Source organism: Stegodyphus dumicola, chromosome 12, assembly GCF_044657685.1.
Source record: "Stegodyphus dumicola isolate Sdum_Otavi_A_Nest chromosome 12, ASM4465768v1".
Lineage (NCBI taxonomy): Eukaryota > Metazoa > Arthropoda > Arachnida > Araneae > Eresidae > Stegodyphus > Stegodyphus dumicola.
In genome coordinates, this window is record NC_140779.1 from 59341665 (window position 1) to 59365661 (window position 23997).

General features: G+C 34.6%; 2 protein-coding genes across 2 annotated transcripts in view; both read right to left on the reverse strand.

Annotated features, from left to right (window-relative positions):
* Positions 1–23997, reverse strand: part of LOC146993671 (uncharacterized) — a 127508-nt gene that overhangs the window by 23758 nt on the left and 79753 nt on the right. Inside the window, exon 2 of the mRNA XM_085827385.1 lies at positions 10741–10918. Coding sequence (XP_085683511.1) covers positions 10741–10879 — 139 coding nt within the window. The 5' untranslated portion in view covers positions 10880–10918. The remainder of the gene's footprint in view (positions 1–10740; positions 10919–23997) is intronic.
* Positions 1316–4272, reverse strand: LOC146993672 (uncharacterized). Its single transcript, XM_085827384.1, has 3 exons — positions 2519–4272; positions 2276–2419; positions 1316–2183 (listed from the first exon to the last, which is right to left on the reverse strand). Exons 1-3 carry the CDS (start codon positions 2543–2545, stop codon positions 1347–1349), a joined length of 1008 nt encoding a protein of 335 aa, XP_085683510.1. The 5' UTR covers positions 2546–4272; the 3' UTR covers positions 1316–1346.

A 23997-nucleotide genomic window follows, 5' to 3' on the forward strand; every position in this document is an offset into this window, starting at 1 on the left:
ACCCCTGAAATTTCACAAAATATTCTATTTTCCCGCGACGTTTCCTCTTTCTTAAAACTTTTTCTACAGGATAATAACCAGAGTCCGAAACCTTTTGAAGTTCTTGTTTGTAAAACGTTCCTTGTATAACTTCTCCTGCAAGATCTTTCAGTTTATAGACAACAGGAATTCGTCGAATAATTTTATAGATTGTAAAAATTTCTCGTGTCCAATTTTGTTCGTATCCTTTCTCAAAGACCATTTTTTCTCGGCTGATGCGTACCGTATCTCCAATCTTTAAATCGGTAGGAACAGGCACTTGTGCTGGTTGCTGTCCGTATAATGGTTTCCAAATTCTTTCTTGATTTTGTAGCGTAACGGATACAGGTTCTGTCTTAATACTACGATGCCATGTATGGTTATAACTGGATATCAATTTATCAATCACATCAATGTACTTTCGTGTATTCATTTCGGTAAAGTATTTCCACATTTTTGTTTTTAGAGTTCGATTAAATCGTTCTACGACAGAAGCTTTGGTTGTATTATGTGTCGTGAAAAAGCGAACGTTTCTCTTTTTCAAAAAATTTTGAACTTGTTTATTGGTAAACTCTTTCCCTGCATCTGTTTGTAATGATTCTGGTGTACGTTCCGAAAATATCTTTTCGAAAGCAGATTGGATAGACGTAGATGTTTTATCTTTGAGAGGGATAGCCCAAGCGTATTTGGAAAGGATATCTATACAGGTCAGCAAATATTTATATCCATCATTAAAAGAGGCCAGTTTTTGCATATCCACTAAATCAGATTGAAATTGCTCGTTTAAGCCTCCTACGATGACTCTGTTCCTGGGAAACGTGTGCCTCAAAGGCTTGTGCAAAGTATAAGAATCCTTGGTTTGCAACCATTTCTGGATGTCTTTTGTTTTTACGCGACCTTTTAAAGCACGATGCAAAGCAGCAACACCCCCGAAGCTTGCGGGGACCTGAGGATCCCGATAGGTCTGAGCCAGAGCTGCGTTCATTGCAACAGTTGTTATGATCTAAACGTATACTGATATTCATTTATATATGTTTAACTAGAACAGAAAAAATACCCTAGTTTCACGTATGTTAAGATTCTAGAAATAGGTCTAAAAAACAAGAGAGAAAAATGAATGTTACTTAACATCTCAAAGGCTGAATAATGAATGATACACGTTTAAGAATAACAACACTATTTATACTCTATAAAAGTCAACAGGTATTTTGAAAATAATTTATGTGAGTAATCATTACATATTAATTCTTTTAAATAAGGTCTGAACCTGGAGACAGTCATGAGATCGTTGTAAAATAAAATAACATTTATTGAGCATCCTAATTATTTTACAAATATTCATAGTATTCAATACCTAAGACACCATTGGTAGTACAAAATGTGTTTCTTACTTCATCGAGTACATGGTTTAAACACACAGATTTTAAAAAGTCCTTGGTAATGTAGTGAGCAGGTTTCACTAACATTAAATAGGATTCTTCACCCCAAATGTTTCCATAAAATTGCCTGGCGATGTCAACAGCATTGAATCTCAGAGCAATGGCATTCACAGTTTCTGTTTTATGAACGAGTTCTTCACAGTCTTTCAGCTGGGGATATTTCAGTTCGTCTTGTTGATTAAGAAGTTCTTCAAGTGACGTCTTTAGAATGATTTGAAGTCGCGCTCTTCCCATAGAAATGTCAAAGGATTGGGGTAGATTTTCCTCTCTGACAGGTTCGTCGGATACGCTTTCGTAGGCTTCACAAAAGTTCATGTTTTGATAAACGAGGTTGGTGACAATATCGCTGATACGGCTAAAGTTGGACATCAGTTCTTCCCACTGCGTCGTTGTAATGCTGAGGCTACTTTTTTCATCTCCTTGAGCAGAAAGTTGTTTCAGAGTGAAGTGAGAATCTTTATACGTGACCACAAAATTCTTGGGCAACTCCAGATTCAGTGTCAGCAGGTCTTGTTCCTCCACTGTCATGTTGGTTGCGAGAACATTCAAACACCATGGCTCAAAATTTACTCCTCGTCTTGTCGGATAGTAAGCTTTACCATATTTGGCATACTCTCGGATGTGCACAGTCACTTTTCCCTTGTAAATGCTGGGTCCCACAAAGACATTGTCTCCCATGTGAGTGAGCTCCTCTGGAATAGCGTCTTCGGTGAAGAGTCCTTTGCCCTGAAAAAAAAAATTCAGTTAGTATAGAATACATAAAATTGGGGTCACATACAATATCAACTTTAATATATAAGATTTTCGCAAATACGTACTTTTTTCTCGAAATGGGATGTTTCTTCTGCTTTTCTTTTGGCACAAGAGCTAGCTGATTCATTGAGAACATCTTGGGTGCGGTCTTCATGGCTCAACACTTTATCGTTCAAAGGCATAGGTTCATTCTCAAATAGGTTTTCCATCTGAAAAAAAGTAAAGACAAATTAAGCACATATTGCAAATTCAACACTTTTTTAAAGATTAAAAATCTAAAAACAGTAACTTTTCAAAACGTTACTTACTTCTTTGTTGTTTCGTGCCTGATCCATTCGAAGCAGTGAAGAAAGATTGTCGAAGCAAAAGCAGGTACGTACACTCAGGGCGACAGGCAGGAAAGAAATGCGGAACGTTGCTCGGGATAACCTTATATCAGGTAGGAACTCTTTATTTCATCTCAACGGTGATTGGTTAAGAGACGGTGAGGTCATATTTCAAAGAATCTGATTGGTTCACAGAAAAGTATCCATACACCTTAGCGGAGGCATACAAAGGTGTTATACGGCAGACGCCATTTTGTAAAACAACATGCCCCAACAAGAAATGGATGATGTCATTCCAAACACGTGGTTCAAGAGTTCGTTGCCACAAAACCTAAAAATATATATTCAATGCCACAAAAAATAAAAACTTTGAGACATAAAATCGTTGCCACAGAATCAAAACGAAACTTTGATGATGTCATTCCATGACGTGATACAAGATGGCGCTGGTGTCGTCACTTCCGGAGAAATCCAAGATGGCGGAGGCCACGCTTTTCTGTGACGTCACTTCCGGTTGTCACGTGATCCAAGATGGCGGAGGCGGCACATCAAATGAACGCCCCCATTGCGACATCTATTGTTCTCTTACGTCATCTATTGTTATATTACGTCATGGCGGCATCCTTTGACCGCACGGTTACCTCCGCTTACTACTTACGTTGTAGCGCTATCCGCTGTAAGCAATCAAAGGATCAAAGAAGGAATCAGTTAGGAGTATTTAGGCACTACAGGGCCTTTACCTCCACATCATATAAGAATTTAATATTTACACTTACATTAAAAGAGAGGTTCATCTAATAAGGTAAAAATTTGGAAATTCAAAATAAATGGTTTATAAGAGAATTGCTTTCTACAGTGAAAAAAAGATAAAATCACTAGTCTTTCTAATTGTGAGAAAAAATGTACTTTGATGAGTTTATGCATTGAATATTTGTAAAAATGCACACTGTTCCTGAAACTTGGACCAGCATCTCTCCAGCCTACCAGATGCCGCTACAGCCTCACGTGACAAAATAGTCACGCCCTCTTTCACTTTGCATCTTGTCCTGCACACACTCATGCATTTGCTATACCTGCAGTGTACTTATTGATTCATGACAGTCGGTATACAGCTTACTATCTGCAAGCTACACACGGCAATAGTGGGAAAAGGAAAGGAAAGCCACATAATTTAGAAAGGCAGCTTAAGACATTCATTCATAGACTTAAGGCACTCACTCATAGTAATGAAATCTGAAAGGTCTTCACTGGTATGAAAGACTGCAAGTTTAGAAAAGCTTCAAATATCGTTGTGATGTATGGGTAACGCCAACCAACAAGATGTATAGAGGGCGCTGGCTGTCAATCTGAAGGCGCCAAAAGTTTAGTTTCCAAGAGGGAGATCGACAGAGAGGTCATAGGGAAGGCTCGTGGGAGCCATTAATGAAACCGAAATAAACTTGTATTACTTTATATGTATTTCAGTTATTAGATTGTAGTTTTAGTATTGGTTTTGTGTTTGTGCAATAAATGTTAAAAAATACAAGAAGGTGGAGTTATTTCTCTATGAGGCGGAGGATGAAGAAAAGGGTGATATAACAATCCAGCTACCGCCAGATCAAGATTTGGTTGCTGACCAATGGTAATCTAAAATAACACCTAAATATCTTATCTCCTTGGAGTATGGGGTTTGTAGATCTGCCCAGTGCTCTGAATGTCAAAGTATACAGCGATTGATTTTTCTTGAATGAGTGAAACTACATTTGAAGTGTGCTTTGTATTGGTAGTATACAGCGATTTTATTATTTTCGTCCAACTTCCGTTTTCTCGTGAAGCGGATAATATACAACTTCTCAACCTTGATCAGAATTTTCCAATAATACAGCCAGAACTCCAGCGCATATTTGTGTTTTTACAATGCATATTTCTTTAACTGAGGCAGGTGATGCATTTTGAGTCAGTATTGCAAATGCTGAGGATAATGAACGTTGAATGACATTATGTACTGCGTGAGTGGAATATGGATCGTATCAAGATTGCATAAAATGTGTTCCATGAAGGAACCCTATGATCTCTTTGACTCTGGCTGTTGACTTTGCCGGCTGACCTCATGATGTTCGCCAACTTTTTCTGTGGTCCTTAGATTGTAAGTTGAAGGGATTTTACATTCTTTTTTACTGGTTACGCTTTCCTTGGAGGATCATATGATTGGACCTGATTAAGAATCCATTTCCCTGTCAATGGAACATTTCCTGCGGTTCCGATTGTTCGTTTATGGCATTTTCTACCATTTTGTCCATAGCCTTTTCAATGTGACTGTTAGCTTAACATTTTCTTTAGAAGAGTCCTTAAATGGGATCATTTAAGTTATTTAACCAGTTATTTTATGTTAAAACATTTTTTCGTGTCTCTCTGATTTCTATTTTTCTGCTGAAATATAAATTTCTAGTTCGCGTGATACTGAAATGAGATGGAAAGAAGAAGTACTTAAAGGTAGGTTTTAGAAGGTAGAATTGAAACGTGTTCTGCTTACTGAAAGCCATATTGCTAATTTTATTGCCTTGCGAGTAGTATTTTATGACGTCGCGTTTTTCTCGCTATTAGGCTTGTTACGCCGACCTTAGGACACAGTCAGCTTGTGCGTTATTCTAATTGCACAGTCGTTAGGCTAACTTACTTTTCTTAATTTTAGTTAATCCTTTATCTTTGATTAAATCCATAACTGTTGGCTTCTGTAAGCACGAATGGTTTCGTCTGTTAACTTTTAATTGAATCAAATAAAAGGGACATTTGCACCTTAGGATAGAGGGACAATTCGCATTTAGTCTTTACATTTCATGTTACATAACACTCTCTATCCCTATAACTGTTGTTTACAGTTCGCATTTGATTTCTAACATGTACTTTTAATGCAAGTTCGTCTAATTAATTGTCGGCTTTTGTCTTGAGTTTGTCTCTACATTGGGCTTCTGCTCGCATTCCTGATATCACATAGTATTTGTGTCTTACAACCCGCAATACTATTTACTCATTTTAATTATGAATGTTTCCTAAAAACGAAAGTCAATAAGCTAGATTTTATTTGGTATCATTTCCTAATTCTCTAGAAGTTGTATTTTGAATTTGTATTGGAATCTTAGCTACTTTAACCTTAGTGTCTGTCACTATAGCGTCTTTGGAATCAATTGATTAATATGATGTGAGTATATTTAAGAAAAACCAAAACTAATAGGCATTTGTGTATTCAACCACACTCATTGCCACATGCAAGGCCAAGAAGTAATCGTTGAATAGTAAAGAAACGTGGTATGAAGCCACATTTTAGTCAGATATGTAACTGATTAGAAAATGCAGATTGATTGAGCTTTGCGTAATGTCACGATAAGGCGTTAAACTTCACTCTCTCTAGCGCATAAAAAAGATATATAGAGGCATATTACTTGCACTTAATTCTGTTGCAAACATATACCTTTTCACTTGGGATGTCAAAGCATTGCCTTCAAAAACAGTACGATTAGAAGGTCAGAGTTCGAGAGGTAAAGAATCATAGGAATGGTGGAAGCCAAACGAACGGCTCGATGAGAAGCCTGATATCTAGACAGTCCTGTCTTTACTGTAATGAGGTGTTGAGACTAGTGAAAAGAGAGAGAGTTTGCGTACACAGCGGTTAGGTTCAAGACGCCTTCGGCAGAACAATAACCGAGAAAAGGACCGTTACATCATCAAACATACACACACAGCTTCAAATGTATCATTCAATACAAGACCTTGTATCTGCCCGTAGCATCGCTAGGCGCCTGGCTGAAGGAAATTATCCTCACGACACCCTACTTAAATGCTAATTGCTTATGCTTATATTAGCCCAGTTGGGATTTAATAAGATATATTGATCTAATCCCCTAAAGACAATCAGAGTGTAAACTATCAAGCAGTTCCCAGCCAAGAAATCGGAGCAGGTAAGGAAAAGAGGGCCCATCGGCCATAGTGACAAAAGTCCAATCATCAAAGTAACTTAACTCTCACCCCTGAGACAAGAGTAAATCACGTGTATGGAGCTGTGAAGATGCAAAAGAAGGAAAATACGTGAAATGCGCATAGGATACACTGTTAAACATGTAATAAACAAATGAAAGTGAAGTAATGTACGCAATAAAAATGTGTTATTTACATATTTAAAAACGAGTGGGCTAAGTGACAAAATTGTGATCTCTCATTCTGTGAGCCGTAAAAGAGGCCTGATATTGTAGTCCTCAGAAATGCAGACATAGTTCAGTACAGCACTAAAGTTTCCTTTATTGCAATTCAAACCTTTGCCAAAGAACTTCCTGTTAAGTTTTTGCAGATATTTCTTAATATATTCAACTTGTAAATCATCGTGCAGGAGTTTGTTACGGATGTAAAAATGCGCTCCTGTAATTGTGCGTAAGATTGTGTTTTGAGTCATCTGCAATTTGTTGATATCTGAGCTCGTAGCAGTCGCCCAGGCAGGATCGCATAACACATAATTGGTCGTAAAATAGAAATAGACATATGCCTTTTCCTTCTCATATCTAACTACGAGCTGCACCCTAGCAGTACTTATAACTGTTGAGCAACTCCTCTGGTCTTGTTTGCAATGTAATTAACATGCGTACTCCACCTGAGTCTTTGATTCAAGTAAACACCTAAATACTTGGCCTTCTTTACCATCGGGAAACGTTGGCCGAATAGGTAAAGTGACTGAACTGAGCCTAGTATTTTCTTCCTTCTAACAAGAAGTAGCTGTGATTTAGTCGCATTGATGGAAATTTTCCAATTAAAGCACCACTCCTATATGTCCATAATAATATCCTGCATAACAGAAATTGCCCTGTTAGATTGCCCTGTTAGAATAGATCTGACCGCTACAGCGGTGTCATCCGCGTAGCAGGCCAGCAGTGTATTTCTGTTGAGTTTATCCCGCAGAAAATCAGCTGCATAGAAAAGATAGAGTACTGGCCCAAGACCCTTGGGGGACGCTTGCAGAGATAGTTTTGTATCCAGAATGACTCTGCTTGCAGCTAACTGTAAAGTAATGATTTGCAATATAAGATCGGGTGAGTAAGATCAGTTCTCTAGGCAAATTCATCATTATCAATTTATATATTAAGCCCTCATGCCAGACGCGATCAAAGCCTCACGGCACCAGTTATGTGTGCTATCAATTACACCCACCCACCATCGTTACCGTTTGCAGGTGTGTCGCGCTTGATGGGATTGGACCACAACGCTGACCTACTGAGCAACATCCGATCTAAGTTAGCCTAAAGGCAACAAACGGAAAGGGATTGGACCACAATTGAATAGAATCAGATCGTCTTCGACGAATCAAGATTCAGTCTGGGCAGTCATGACAACCATGTACACGTGTAGAGAGCCCCCGCGGTAAACGCCTCAATCCCACCTTCGCTTTGCAGCGGCACATCGTGCAAAGCTGGTATTATAGTATAGGACGACATCATATGCAATACCAAGTCACTTGTAATTTTTGACCCATGGCACCATGAAGCGCAGCGGTATGTTCGTAACACAGTTTCAACCACATTTATTGCCACTGATGGCAAGGCTTCCAGGAGATATTTTTTAAAACGATAATTCTCAGCCACACAAAGCAAAGCTTCGCTACGTTACCCCGCTTTCCTGGCCTACACGATCTCCAGATTTTGTACGAATATGTCTCGAATAACTTGGGAGGACAAGTTGGACGGCCCAAGAGGCTGCTCGGACTAGTCCTCTAAGTGACAAGGTTTTGGGAATCTGCTCATAAAGACCTGTATTTAAAAGGCATTTATTAGTTTAATCTTTATTCTGTATAATTACTTATTTCAGTCTCTATTTTTATAAATTTCCATTCATTTCGATGATATTTACTTTATTAAAAATTTAAGAAAGCTAAATATTTTAAGTTATAAGCTAATATTTACCAAATAACAAAAAAAAAAAAAAAAAAAAAAAAGTCATGAACGGATGAAGCTAGTTATAAGTAAAGCCGGTCATGTATTCACGCTAGTGGTGTCCCAACAGGGTATTGAAACCTTCCTACATTTGTACCTTTTCCTATAATAAATTATTCTTTTTCTATGATTTTGTAATATCTTACCAGCATTAACGTTGCATTCATACATATAGAATTTCATTCGATATTTTTCCATTACAGGACAATACACGCCAAACAGGTTTCTATAGCAAGATATGTGAGATTTAATACCTGCAGCAAGAAAATGTTCCTTAACAGTTGAGTCATTAAGAATGTTGAATACTAGTAGTTCTAACCGGGTTGAAGCTAAGCAAATGGCCTTTCTGCATGTTTGGTTTTCGCAATTTTTCTCCATGTGTAACGTAAATACGAGCTAGTTTTCCTTAGAAAGCCTTCCACAAAGACATCGTTGCCTTAAATAGATAGCTCTCATGTGCTTTTCTTTACACAAATAACAAAATTACATTCATCAAGACATAAATTAACATTCATAACATGACAACATTAACATAAATTAAAATTCAGAACATGATTCCGTCGTCAACTCGTTTTCGATTATGGTAAAATATTTCTAAACATAATGGTATAGGAAATTATTTCAGTAAACAAAAAACGACAATGCTTACTTGGAAAATAAGTATACAGTTATAAGAGAGAAGAACACATTCAATTTAATGGTAGCTTATAGGCCATGTTAGGTATATCTTTCCACAGAAAGCTATTTGGTGCGTATTTTCCTATAACGGGAAATATCAAGAGTAACTTTTAAAACTATTTCCTTCGACATTCAGGCCTGTCAACTCCAGATCTTATATTTTGAGACCTGAACCATTATATCATTAACACTCTGCTGCACTTTCTAAAATTCCTCTACAATCTCTAGTCGTAATAAAACACCTTTTAGGATCTGTGTATTACAATTTACAATTCAGAATGTGAGATAAAAATTTTGCTACAGTTTATTTAATCTGCTGAACATTCCATTTATTTTTACCGAACTGGGCGTTTCCTTAATGAATTGGTATCTGACCAACTGCCTCGCGTCCTTTATGAATAATTTAAATAATTATGTCCCTTCTTTCTCTGCTTTCTCTTAACTAACGTGTAACCAATTCGCTGTGAAATTTTATTCCCTTTTATGCGAGATAAGAAACCTTCAAAAATGCAATCTTAAATTTTCCGTAGTTACATTTTTTTCAAGGCAACCGTTTTTGTAGAATCACATATAGTTTAAAATAAATTTTAATCACGTCAAAAGATAATTTAGCAAGGAAAACTACTCATAAATAGTCTAAATTTTTTATCGACATTCAACTATTTTCATCAAACAAACGGCCCAACAGCAGCCGACCGGAAAAGTCGCTGAACATTAGTAGTTTGGTCCAGGGTTTGAACTCTGGCTGCACGGATATTTTCGTTGTTTTCTCCATGTGTAATATGCATAAGCAAGTTTCTCTTAGAACGTCCTCCACGAAGGCATACTTTCGCATCGGCAGATAGCCCTCGAGTGCTTTGCCGTAATTAAATAAACCAAGCCAATCCATCAAATTAAACAAAATCCATCTATAGTTTAAATGATTGTTGCATTACTTCAAACCTGGCTAAGAAAAAGTTTTGGAATTTTTCCGGTATACCATACTACATTCCGAAAAATTTTCTACAGAAAAATATGTGCACCAACTACTCCTTTTGATCACCATTCATGTTCCATTAATGACACTACCATGTTCTTTTTGTCTTTAATAATAGTGTTCCTGTTTTCAAAGTAAGCGTTGTTTCAAAGCAAAAGTTTTTAATAAAACGCATCTTAGAGTTTCTTTTTTACTGACTAGCTTACAAAATATATTTCTTATGTTCAGAAAATGTTCTACCGGAGCCGTCATAAATTGATGACAGAAATATTTTCTTACTGCAATTGTTACGTATATTATTATTTCTGGAGAAAAATTTTGGCGCTTTTATCCTATAATATCTTATAAATAAGATCCATATCATCACTTATATTCAGTTTGTAATGAATAAATTGACAAACAAGAAACTAATTTTTAATTATTTGTTGAATATTATTCCTAAAAGCATCAATTTGGTAGGTTGTAATACAGTAAATAGGTAATACGAGTTTACATTTTAGCTTGATATGAGAATAAATTGAATTAAATTGGCAGAAAATAAAATAATTTGGAAGTAAATTATTAATGTCTAATAATAGAAAACAAGTTAAAGTGCTAACCGTTAGCCGGTGATTCTTCCTGCATTTCCTTTCCCCTGTGCTCAGAATTTTCCTTGTTTCTGGCTCGTTTTCCACTCGAAACTGCATCATTTAGAGCAGTGTTGAAAATTCGAGTAAAAGTAAGTCTAGGCCAGTCCATTATATGATGTTATTGCAGCTGCAGAAAACAACAGGAAATCTAATTGCGGAAGAAAATTAATATGGTTAAATTTGTATATGTCAGATAAAAAGCATATCATACAAAAAAGCAAATTTAAAATACAGTTAATTTGGTACAGATGTCCCAGACGCTTCGTCCACCAACTTATGCGATTTTTTGTCTGACATGGGTAACCACGTGAGTTTGGGCAAATTTTGTTTCAAATGCCAAGCCATTAAAATTCGTGTTAAGAATGTTGAATAATGTTTTATATTTTTAATTGGTTATTTTTCTTATTTCTGGTGTGATATTTACCAAAAATGAATTTTTTACGTTTTTGCTAACTTTTTCAACATTGTTTTTCTTTTTTCGAATGGTAAGTGCACTTGTTTTTACATTTCTTCAATTATTTAAGTTTTCTGTTTACATTTCGCACTTCAAGCCTAACAAGTGTGCACAAAAGGGGTATTACGGCCAAAACGTTTCTCCCGGTAAATTTTGGTACAAACGGTGCATCTGCCAGAACAATTCCGGTCTTTTAAATGTAACATTATTTCCTAACAAATGTAAAATACATTTTTCTCGATAATTATAATATCGACCAAAATTGCAATAAATCTGAATTCAAGGTAAATTTCCAAATACATAATGTTATTCCTGATGAAATACAATTTAATATGATTCATTAAATATGATCATGCTTGTCACAAGCTACGAGTATTTTGATAAAATTAATCAAATACTAATAACAGGATCAAGGAAAAAAGACAACGTTTTTCAAGACGAGAAAATAAATATTCCTCAAAATAACAATGGAATAGAACTAAATACTTTGCAGATTTTTAATTTGTTTTTTACTTACTTCATATTTGTGCGATTTAAATAAGACTTTAAATTTAGAAACTCAGAATTAATTTAAAGAGATTTTTAAAAAAAATGTGCTGTCACTACTCCCAGACAAAATATTTTTATCTCGGACGAGCAACTGTTTAGCCTTTTAGCAAAGAGTAAGAAATTCTTCTGTTTGTTATGGACTAACAAAATAAGCTGTTTAAAAGAAATAAATGTTGGTCTTTAGTTATATTATTAACTAACTGGATTGGTCAAATTACTACTACAGTCTGTTACTTTAAAGTAAAAACTTCAAATTTACTTTCCACAGCCGAATTGCCTCGTTACCACAGACACAACAGCCACAAGAAAAAACAAAAATCTAGTAGTTTAATCCCCCCCAATTAATTTCTGTTTAGCTTGTCGCTTCATAAGAAACACGTGAATGAGGTCTGGCTTAAATTACAGTCTTAAATGATATGAAGAAAATAAATGCTGTGTGGCGATGACAAGACGAATTAAGATCTCTAATTGGGGGGAGGTGAAATGGTCTTTAAGTGCCTATTTTAAAGTACCAGACTATTGCCGGATTCATTAAAATCATTATATATATATATATATATATATTGCAATAATTACTTCAAACTTCTGGCTGTACAAGTGGTTAATAAAATAAAAGACAAATATCATTTCAAAAATTCAGGATTGTGCTATCAAATGAAACAACACAGAAAACATTTTTCATTGACAAGTGTTATCGCAAGTTATTGCAGGATATCGTATTATGGATTATTTACCGCACTTTAATAAAGCGTGTGGTACAATAAGAAACGAAACTGAACCCCAACTATCGCTACATGCCGCGATTAGCTTGCGGGATAACCGGCGAGCGTAAGATATGTTATCTGATAATGTGGTCTGGTACTTGCTAGGCGTTCAAACCGACCTTCTTTCGAATAGTATGTTATCTGATAATTTTTAAGTGACAGTTAAAGAATATTTCGGATGCATTTTAGGTTTCATATTTCTAACTATAGAAAATAGTAATTAAGCAAAGCTATAGTGTAAGAAAACGTATGCAGCAAAGAACTAAACGTTGATGAAATTACTAATCAGCTGCAATAATCGGTTTCACAGGAACAAATTTTGTCTCCCCTCTCCCTCGTAAAAAAAAAAAAAATCATTTTGCCTTTTTCTGCAGCCAAAGTTATCAAAAAAAAAAAAAAAAAATTCTTGCGTAGGTGAATTAGTGTTCCTAGAAGCCGTTTTGCATCCATCAAATCTTGGTTCGGTTCGTTTCTTGTTGATGATCCCAATTCTTGTCACTCTTCACAGTAAAGCCTTAGCAGTGACTGACCCGTTTTAGACAAGGAGGTTAAAATAGACTATTTTAAACTCATTGGTCATCGAAGGCTGGGATTTCGACACTAGTTCGATCCCAGGCAAGCGGGATGGTTTTCATAGTTTTCCGTATATGTACAGGCCCACGCCGACTATACAGGTGGTAGGTGCAAGGTCGTACGATGCACGACTGCGCCGACTCAAAGGCACTGGGCAATCATTAATACAAGCAGTTTGTCTTGCTGCCTGTCTGAACAGGAAAGTTCTTGTCTTATTTGAAAGCCCCTGCGGGGATCGACTCAGGTAAAACCTGGGAAGCTACTGATTAGAATCTGTACCTGGACAGTATCGGCCACGGGTGTTTAAAATCAGTCTCCACAGGACTGGAGTCATCGCTGGTGATGGCTGTTTGAGGCTCGGCAAGGACCATATGGCGTTCTCGTCCGTTGATAGCTGGCATCAGGGGTATAATTAGACCTTAAATTCCGCCGGAGCCTACAGGAGCCCGGCTCCGGTACTTCTTGTTTTTGGGACATATTCTAATTTTACCCGGAGCGCACCGGAGCCCTAACTAAGAAGGCTGTGGCACTTTTTTATGTAGCTGAACAATTACTGCAGTAGAAATTTAATCTGGAAAATTTTATTTTTAGCAATAAAATTATATAAAAAATCGCTTATTAAATTTTATTTTATCTCTTTACGTGTTATTTAATTTTAATTATTTAATTACTTTAATCTTTAATTATTCGATATGTAAACAACATTAAATTATTTATGAATTAATTTAGTGCTCATTAAAAATTTTAATTTTTAAATCATTAATGATTTTAATAGTCATTTTATTAATTTTTTTACTCTTGTTGCACTTTCCTGACGATCTTTCATAGGGCTCCGGCACTTCTACTTTTAGAACTTAAGCCCTGGCAAGTAAAATAGAAAAATACCTGTTTTATCTTACTTAAAATAATTTGCTTTATGTTATTTCCAAATAAGCTAATTGTTTCATTTTAAATTTTATCTTCAAGATAATGAAGCATATTTTTTTGAGTTTGAATTTTATCAATATATACAGACATTGATAGGGACACATTTTGTGATCATTGCTATACACTTTAAAAAATTGTTATTTCTTTCGAATAACTTGTTACTGGAACCACGGAAGGCTAAGTTTCGTTTGGCTAAAAACTGAATGGCATAGATAATTCTTTCAATAAAATCGCGCCAATGATTAGTCTCTTTTTTTTAAAATAAATTTTGAAATTCCGAATCAACATGTTTATTCTTTCGTAGTCGTTCTAAGAGACCGGACCAAAGGTATAGATTTCGGAAATGCATTTTTTTTTTTTTTTTTTTTTTTTTTTTTTTTCATGAAGTTTTAAGTGCTCATTTAAGTGGTTCTAGTCGTTAAATTCAGAACTACTCAGTTTTATGTTGCGGAAACTGTTAAAAATGTTGCAACAAAAACAATAAACAGAAATTTTTCCAGCAGAATTTAGCAACTAATCCCTTTTAACTCATTCGTTATTTGCCAAGATTCGACAAAAGTAAATCTAAAAAAAAAATTACGTCCATTTTTGTCTTTTGGGAAACTGAAACTCGAAACCAGGCTATCCAGGACCATATTAAGGCTTGAACTTGGGATGACAATAATTGATTTGGGCATAATCCGGAATCATCAGGCACAGGCAAATGCGTATCTACTGCAGAAAGTGTAGATTTCACTAGTATTTCTTCTATTTTTTTGACCGGCTGCAACGAAGTACTCTTTTGTTTATTAAAGTAAATAAATCAATTTTAAAGTATGTATTTAAGAAGCAATGAATTAACGCAACATTTTCCTTCGGTTCTGTATATAGCTAAAAATCGGAAAAGACCAAGCTTGAATTTCAGAATACCTTGTACACTTTTACGTCTTCAAATCTCAAATAGGTATATTTTAAATACAGTGGTACTCCGTAAGGTATGTGAATCCTTTCTTCTCTAAAGATAATAATTTCAGTTTAATAAACAAATGGTTCATGTAAAAAAAAGCATCTTTAGAGTAATTATGCTCAAATCGTCGCTTTCCTGAATCCAAAAGCTAACCTAAGTGTAACATAATATGCAATTGCGCTTTAATTCTGAAGAGAATTTTCCGTGGCGTCTGTACGAACGTATGTACGTACGTGCGTACGTACGTACGCACGTAACGTATCTCGCATAACTCAAAAACGAGTAGCCTCAGAACGTTGAAATTTTGTATATAGGACTGCTATAACATGTAGATGTGCACATCGTATTTTGGTTGCAATCGGCCGCACCAAACGTATATAAATATATTTATATATATATCCACTCTGTTACCCGACTCAGTGATCTCAGTTTCTTTACTCTTATATGTTTGTAACTTGTACATTTTTTGCTTTAAAAATGATTGTATTATGTTGTTTTTATCTTCCGGTTAAGGTTTTTATGCCTTTAGTAAATCTGTATGCAATATTTTTAGAATTATCAACAATTTTAAAGTTGTCTAAGTGCCGCTAAGCCTTTTTACTTCCTTGTACGAAGTGAAAAGGAAATATTGTAATCGCGAAAATTTTCAGGCAGCGTATTTCAACGAAAATATCCATTTTTCCCGCTATCGAATGCAATTTAACGATGTTTTTGCGTCATATCTGTACGTAAGGACAGAATAAAATACTCTTTTCCTTCAAAAAAATTATAAAACTGCTTTAAAATTAATTCTGATGAGAATTTTTCGTGGGGTCTGTACGAACGTATGTACGTACGTTCGTGCGTACGTACGTATCTCGCATAACTCAAAAACGAGTAGCCTCAGAACGTTGAAATTTTGTATATAGGACTGCTATAACATGTAGATGGTCACCTCGTATTTTGGTTGCAATCGGCCGCACCAAACGTATATAAATATATTTATATATATATCCACTCTGTTACCCGACTCAGTGATCTCAGTTTCCTTACTCTTATATGTTTGTAAATTGTACATTTTTTTGCTTTAAAAATGATTGAATTATGTTGTTTTTATCTTCCGGTTAAGGATTTTATGCCTTTAGTAAATCTGTGTGCAATATTTTTAGAATTATCAGCAATTTGAAAGTTCTTTAATTGCCGCTAAGCCTGTTTTTAATGGCGGCCATTGATGTTTACATTTGAAACAGAAGACTAGTGGATTTGTTGCCAATCTAGAGAAAGTTTCGCAACAACAAAGATAACGCATTCATTTATTATTGCCTATTAAATCATGCTTAATTCTTTCTGGAATTTTTTCGTGGAAATAAGCGTTTGAGATTTACTTCGTAATTATTAATATAGATATTTTGAGTTTATATGTATTTTGGCCTTCTCGCGAAGTGAGAACTGAATTAATTAAATGAGAAATACTCAGTCGTCTGTGAAAAACTGTTTCTGTTTTGTTTTGTTTGCTTAATTTCTTTTATACATAGTTCTAGCTTTATTATAGTATTTGAATAGAACATGTGGCAACGATTAGATAATTCTTTAAATGGTATACATTTTGTGTATTCTGAGTTATAATATGAACGAAATATAATACTGTTAAGTAAACCTAGTACCAGAGTGTCGCTATGGTAAACAAAGTGAATTTTAAAGAATGCATTTATTCTATTGTGGTTTATGCGCTGTCGGCGAAGTAGGTTTTATTCAATCTAATAAGTTTAAATAAAATGCAAGAAAAAATGCGTATAATTTAATATTCTGTACAAGGAAGTCATGTGGTGTACACATCAGATTTTTTTTATTGCGGCCATTGATGTTTACATTTGAAACAGGAGACTAGTGGATTTGTTGCCAATCTAGAGAAACTTAGCTTCACAACAACAAAGATAACGCATTCATTTATTATTGCCAATTAAATCATGCTTAATTCTTTCTGGTATTTTTTCGAGGAAATAAGCGTTTGAGATTTACTTCGTAATTATTAATATAGATATTTTGAGTTTTTATGTATTTTGGCCTTCTCGCGAAGTGAGAACTGAATTAATTAAATGAGAAATACTCAGTCGTCTGTGAAAAACTGTTTCTGTTTTGTTTTGTTTGCTTAATTTCTTTTATACATAGTTCTAGCTTTATTATAGTATTTGAATAGAACATGTGGCAACGATTAGATAATTCTTTAAATGGTATACATTTTGTGCATTCTGAGTTATAATATGAACGAAATATAATACTGTTAAGTAAACCTAGTACCAGAGTGTCGCTATGGTAAACAAAGTGAATTTTAAAGAATGCATTTATTCTATTGTGGTTTATGCGCTGTCGGCGAAGTAGGTTTTATTCAATCTAATAAGTTTAAATAAAATGCAAGAAAAAATGCGTATAATTTAATATTCTGTACAAGGAAGTCATGTGGTGTACACATCAGATTTTTTTTATTGCGGCCATTGATGTTTACATTTGAAACAGGAGACTAGTGGATTTGTTGCCAATCTAGAGAAACTTAGCTTCACAACAACAAAGATAACGCATTCATTTATTATTGCCAATTAAATCATGCTTAATTCTTTCTGGTATTTTTTCGAGGAAATAAGCGTTTGAGATTTACTTCGTAATTATTAATATAGATATTTTGAGTTTTTATGTATTTTGGCCTTCTCGGGAAGTGAGAACTGAATTAATTAAATGAGAAATACTCAATCGTCTGTGAAAAACTGTTTCTGTTTTGTTTTGTTTGCGTAATTTCTTTTATACATTGCGTAATTTCTTTTATACATCATCCTAGCTTTATTATAGTATCTGAACAGAACATGTGGCAATGATTAGATAATTCTATTCTTTAAATGATATAAATTTTGTGCATTATGAGTTATAATATGTACGAAATATATGAGTTAACTGTTATATAATTATTAATACTGTTAATTGAGTCTAGCGCCAGAGTGTCGCTATGGTAAACAAATACTAGAGTGAATTTTAAAGAATGCATTTATTCTATTGTGGTTTATGCGCTGTCGGCGAAGTAGATTTAATTCAATCCAATAAGTTTAAATGAAATGCAAGAAAAAATGCTATAATTTAACATTCCATACAAAGAAGTCAGGTGTTGTACACATCAGATTTTTTTTTATGTTTGAAACAGCAGACTAGTGGATTGGCTGCCAATCTAGAGAGATGTTTAATCCTTTCTGGAATATTTTCGAGGAAATAAGTGTTTAAGATTTATTTCGTAATTTTTAATATAGATATTTTGAGTTTTTATGTATTTTTGCCTTCTCGCGAAGTGAGAACTGAATTAATTGAATGAGAAATACTCAATCGTCTGTGAAAAACTGTTTTATTTTTGTTTTGTTTGCTTAATTTCTTTTATACATTATGCTAGCTTTATTATAGTATTTGAAAAGAACATGTGACAACGATTAGATAATTCTATTCTTTAAATGATATAAATTTTGTGCATTATGAGTTATAATATGAACGAAATATAATAATGCGATATGAACGAAATATAATAAGTGAATCTAGCGCCAGAGTGTATTTTAAATACAGTGCTATGGTAAACAAATACTAGACTGAATTTTAAAGAATGCATTTATTCTATTGTGGTTTATGCGCTGTCGGCGAAGTAGATTTAGTTCAATCCAATATGTTTAAATGAAATGCAAGAAAAAATGCGTATAATTTAATATTCCGTACAAGGAAGTCATGTGATGTACACATCAGATTTTTTTATGTAGAATAACAATAACAACAAGCAATCACCAAAATAAATCACAAAAATTGTAAATGTTGCACAACTTACCATGATTGCAACAGCAGACACAAAATAAGGACTAAACAATTTGTCGATCGCGTCTGCGGCGCCGGCCTGTACCCTTACATACGCATCGGCATCACGTATTTTTCACATATATTTACAAAATCAGCTCAACATATGTCAAAAAATGCAAAAAGCATAAACTGATAAAAATCAAAACGATGTAAATAGTATAGCTCTTATGCATGAATTGCAGTTTTCGCAAACTTTTGGAGGAAATGTATCATCGCTGGTTGCAACTCTAAGCTATATCGTTGCCAACAGCATAGCGGTGTGCAAAAGCGAATTTTGGATATATCTCTAGCTATCAGCCCTACAGTATTTTTTGTGCCCTTTCGTAATCACAGTTTGAAACTTGTCGTAAACTACGCTGCGAAAAACAATTTATTCAGTGCAAACTTTTTAAGATTATATCTTATTATAACTTATTAGATATTATCTAAATTAATTTGCTTTTAATTTTAAGATAATAAATAGTGTGCGTTTAGTATATTATTTAGCTTCGCTTGCAGTGTTACATTTTTATAACATGTTGTCGTTGGTGTTGTTGACTAATGCTCACTTGTCTCAGTAAAGTCAGAACAAACCCACGAAATTCCTTGTGGCTAGGAGGGCAAGATACGCCTGCCGTTGACAACAGCCTTGAGCACCTTACAACGCTGATGGAACGAGACGGCTTCCGTCCTAATGCGGCCTAATAGGGCGCCTATCGGAATTAAGTGCCGCCCCGTCCTTGGTCAATCAATTATGTTGAAACCACACAGAGCAAGGGGAGACAAGGCAGTACCAGTACGGTCCCTATCGAGCCTTACTCTGTCCCGAGAGCCCTCAGGTCTGTTATTATGCCCTCGTGGTTGAGACTGCTTAAGTACAGGTCTTGAACAACTTACAAGAGACACTGCGATTTAGCTCAGTTTCGCCCCCCCCTCCAGTTTTGATGGAGAGCATCCTGGGGGACGGATCCGTGCGTCTCCCACCCCTTTTCTTCTATCAGCAACCTTTCGAGAGGACTTTCGCTTCGCATATTTAGAGTGTCTTTGTACCTGCCGCAGGGACACTATACATTTGCAAACATCCATGCCTTCTCCGAGATTCGAACTCGGGCCCTTCGGCACAGCAACGCTAACCACTATACCGGTTGGGATGCTTTTTATAACATAAATGTATGTATAATTCTTCAATAAATATGTTTGAGTGTGAGTTTTAACAAAGCACAAAATGTAGCATATTTAGATAAATTAAAAGGTATTTTGTTCCATATTATTATGTCAAAAATGCTTCATTTTAAATGTTAACCATAAGCAATGTCCCTTTAATATCGTCACTGCATAAAGGCGCTTGCTAGACATTTGCACGACGACGCCGATTAGGCTTGGCGCGGGCCTGCATATGTAGCGTGAATGCGAACCAGTTTCACTTAGAACGTCCTTCACGAAGGCATTCCTTTGCTTAGGTAGATAGTTTGCGTGTGCCTTGCCGTATTTGAATGACCTAATCGTCCTAATATACTATCTTTAGGGTAAAATTTTCTAAAATCCGTTTCGTGCTTGTATTTAATTTACGGTTTAATCAATAGATGGCACCAGATGATGGCTTCATTTCTTGCCAGAAACGTATCTTAATGTCGGTGCGTCACTTTTTAATTGAATGCCTATATTTCATCAGACTTCGTTTCTTAATGACGCTGACCTGCCTATTCACCGAATAAAGCTGCTTTTACACTGGTCCATTGGGGCGAAAAGCGGCAACGCGGAAAGAAAGAAAAAAAAAAAAAAAAAAAAAAAAACCGCAACGCGGCAACTTTTGCTTTACAAGTTGTCATATGCTAGAACTAGACAGCGCTTTATATCGGAAACTTGAGGTAAAAACGTGAAATTTTTGTGTGGTATTTTGACTTTTTACGATTACATTTTTAATTAAAATGAATTTAATTTCTGCTCGATTAAAACTTATTTTACTTCTTGCTTTGTGTAAGAGAAGCAGAATGCAGTGGTTTATATTAATATGTGAGAGATGACTGCAGCAAGGAGATGCAAATAATTTAACTGAAAAAGTGCTCTTTAACGAAACGAAATTTCTTTTCATTACTTTCGCATAACACCTCATCAATTCGATGAATTTCTAGCCCTCACCGAACTTTTTAATCAAACACTAATTTACACTAATTTTTGTCAGAATATCGCAGAAAAGAATCGTTTGGAAGATAGGAAGAGGATATTCCAGAAAAGGATCGCTGTATATATCTAGTTTAAATTATTTATGAATTTTGTTGAATGACAATTAAAAAATCCTAACTGCATGATTCTATTTTAGAGGCTAAATTTTCATGGGATAGAATAACATAAATGTTTATGCATGATGTATGAACTTCCCTTGAATATTTCTTTAAATGAACTTCCCTTAATTAGTTTAAATAATGCAATAAAACTGTATATTTTGTTTAAATATATGTAGGATTTACAGCATTACTAAATTAAATATCACACTTAAAAAAAGCAGTTATTTTTAAGTTAATAGACAATAATAATTATTTTAAAAGATGTTTTAATTTCTGCTTTATGTACATAATTTTTACCTTAACAGTAATTACTTAAATTAGTCATTCATATATTAATGAGCAGCCACTATCTAAAGGTTTATCTTAAAAGATCACTTTTATATAAAACTCTTTGAGGTAACTGCATTTTATATAATACTTCGTTTTCTGTGTTAAAAATTGACTTCCACAATTAGCAAATTTGCTAATGCTCATGCAATTTTAGGATAATGAAAAATTATCATCAAGATTAAACCTTTCGAAAAGTGGTCATGCATGTTAAGAAAAACAAACATGAAGCCATTAAAATGCATAGTAGTATTCCATAAAATCAGCTACATACTAGTGCGCTTCTTTTTTGCATAAATAACAGTTTTATTAATTTTTTAAACAAATAGTTTACTCGTCACGACTCGTTTAAAATTCAAAGCAGCAACTTTATCTTAATACCAGTATCGCTTTTGCTAATCTCGTGTCGGTTGGAATAGAACCAGATCATAGTAGTCAGATCTTTTTATGAATTATACCAAAGGCTCGTTGTCAAAAGAAGGATCATAGTGCCGAGCGAAAATTAGGTTTTGTTTATATAAATGATGAATGAAATGAAATGAAAAATAAATGCAAGCTTCTTGTGTCCCCCCCCCCGAAAAAAAATAGTCGCGGTTGATAAAAAAACAATTGGTGTATTCGAACTGAAAAAGCAAAGCCCGAAGCCGCAATATAATTTCTTAGTAAATACTGAATTTTCTACTGAAACGTGTTACCTTCGCTCTAAGGCATCTTGCGGATATATTTTAAGAAAAATTCAAAATATGAGATTTCGAAATCCATCACCATTTTCTTGCAACAATCTATTGCTTTAAATTATTCTGTAAAGATTATCAACCATATATAATTTATGGTTGATTATTAAGGTTTATTATAACTAATAAACTTGAGAATTTTCCTTTAAATAATTTATAAAGCTATTAATTCTATTAGCATATGCATTTTTTAAGTAATATTTGAAATTTTCATTAAGGGGCTCATGCTTCTTAAACCCCTTAAGATATTGGAATATGTGACTGTTGCAACAATTGGGATACTTTATTTATTTTAAAAGCAATTACTTCCAACTTTTTACAACTGACTACATAATATAGCTGCTTTAGAAACTAATAACCAGAAAGTTAGTGTTGCCGCAAATATATACATTTTTTTATTTAATTTGTGACAAAATTTTTCGTCATGTTTCCACCTTGGGCGCATGATATTTTAAAAATGGCTAATTGAAATTTGATGGAATTCTTTATATGGGCACTATTTTCTAACTGAACTAAAAATCTGATGAATATTTTAATATTAAAAAATTTATGCACGAAAACATTACAGATTTTTTTTTATAAAATACATTTTATAAACTCAACTCCAAATAAAATAAAAAATTTAACATGAAATTCTTAGAATTTTTAGTTCGCAGTAGTTTTCAAATGTTATAAAAGCTGCATATTAAATCTGAAATTAAATTATGCAACGGAATGTTTTAAACTGTGCGAGCAAGGTGGAAACATGACGAAACATTTTGTCACAAAGCGGATTAAATTATGAAAATATTTGTGGCAACACAAACTTTCTGTTTACTATTTCAGAAAGCAGCTTTAAGGTGTATGAGTCCCCCTTAAGATTTGTCCACTTGACTTTTTTTTCATCAAGAAGAATTTTTGCAATCATTTAACAACTATGGTCTAAACTGGACGTTTGAAACGAGATGCCTGAAACTGACGCGTCAAGCGTCAAAGAGTTGAAGTTAAGTCAACTCGCGCGTTCTTCGGTCGTCCCGAAAATACCGCATCTGATTTCTCAACGCTTTCCGCCCGAACGCGTCACCGCGCTGCTGTGAACTGGGCTTCACGCGTTCTCCGGTCGTCCGGAAAATGCCGCGTCTGAGCTCGCTTCTGATTGGTCAACACTTGGCGCCTGAACGCGTGACCGCGTTGGTGGGAACAGGGCTTAATTTTTTGCTAAAGTAATCTAGATTGAATCTCTGTAAAACTATTTGAAACTGATTTCATCTTTTACAAATTTTACCAGTATTTAATCAATACAGTTATTTGTTTCCTAATTTTTATCTTCCATACATCTTGAGATATGAAGAAAACTTCTCTCGCGCGTTTTTTTTTTTTGGGGGGGGGACTATTTGCCAGTGCTGTATTCCTGTCGACCACATCTGTCCTTTTTTGAAATTAAGCAACATGATTCGCAATAGTCTTTGTTAAGTTCAAGTGCAAAGCAAAATTTTTCTCTAAAACAGAGTTATTAATCATTGTATACTGAACAGAAAATGATCTGCTGTCTTAATTTTGGGGAAAATCGGTTCCTTTCTGTCTACAAAGGCCAAAATTTAAAATAAACCCTTTCTTATCATTTGTAAGAATTTCTGAATAATGACCAAAATCCGATGGATATCTTTCATTTTTTACATCTCTGAAAGCGGTTGGAATATTTTCTGCCCTTTAATCACTGTTTTATGACTGTAGCTGAAATATTTTCTGATAGTTTGCCTTCTTCACTGATTTCAGTCGAAATATTTTTTGGTAGAATTTTAATTCTTAAAATTATATTTGAACTGTCTGATGCTGCATTTAGATGGTCGCAAAT

What these genes read in the sequence shown, in the direction of transcription:
- LOC146993672 (XM_085827384.1), bottom strand. Translation starts at nt 2,545, where the DNA reads ATGGATCAGGCACGAAACAACAAAGAA. An exon ending in AGGCACGAAACAACAAAGAA is followed by an intron (nt 2,420 to 2,518) that starts GTAAGTAACGTT and finishes ACTTTTTTTCAG; the next exon opens with ATGGAAAACCTATTTGAGAA. An exon ending in CATCCCATTTCGAGAAAAAA is followed by an intron (nt 2,184 to 2,275) that starts GTACGTATTTGC and finishes TTTTTTTTTCAG; the next exon opens with GGCAAAGGACTCTTCACCGA.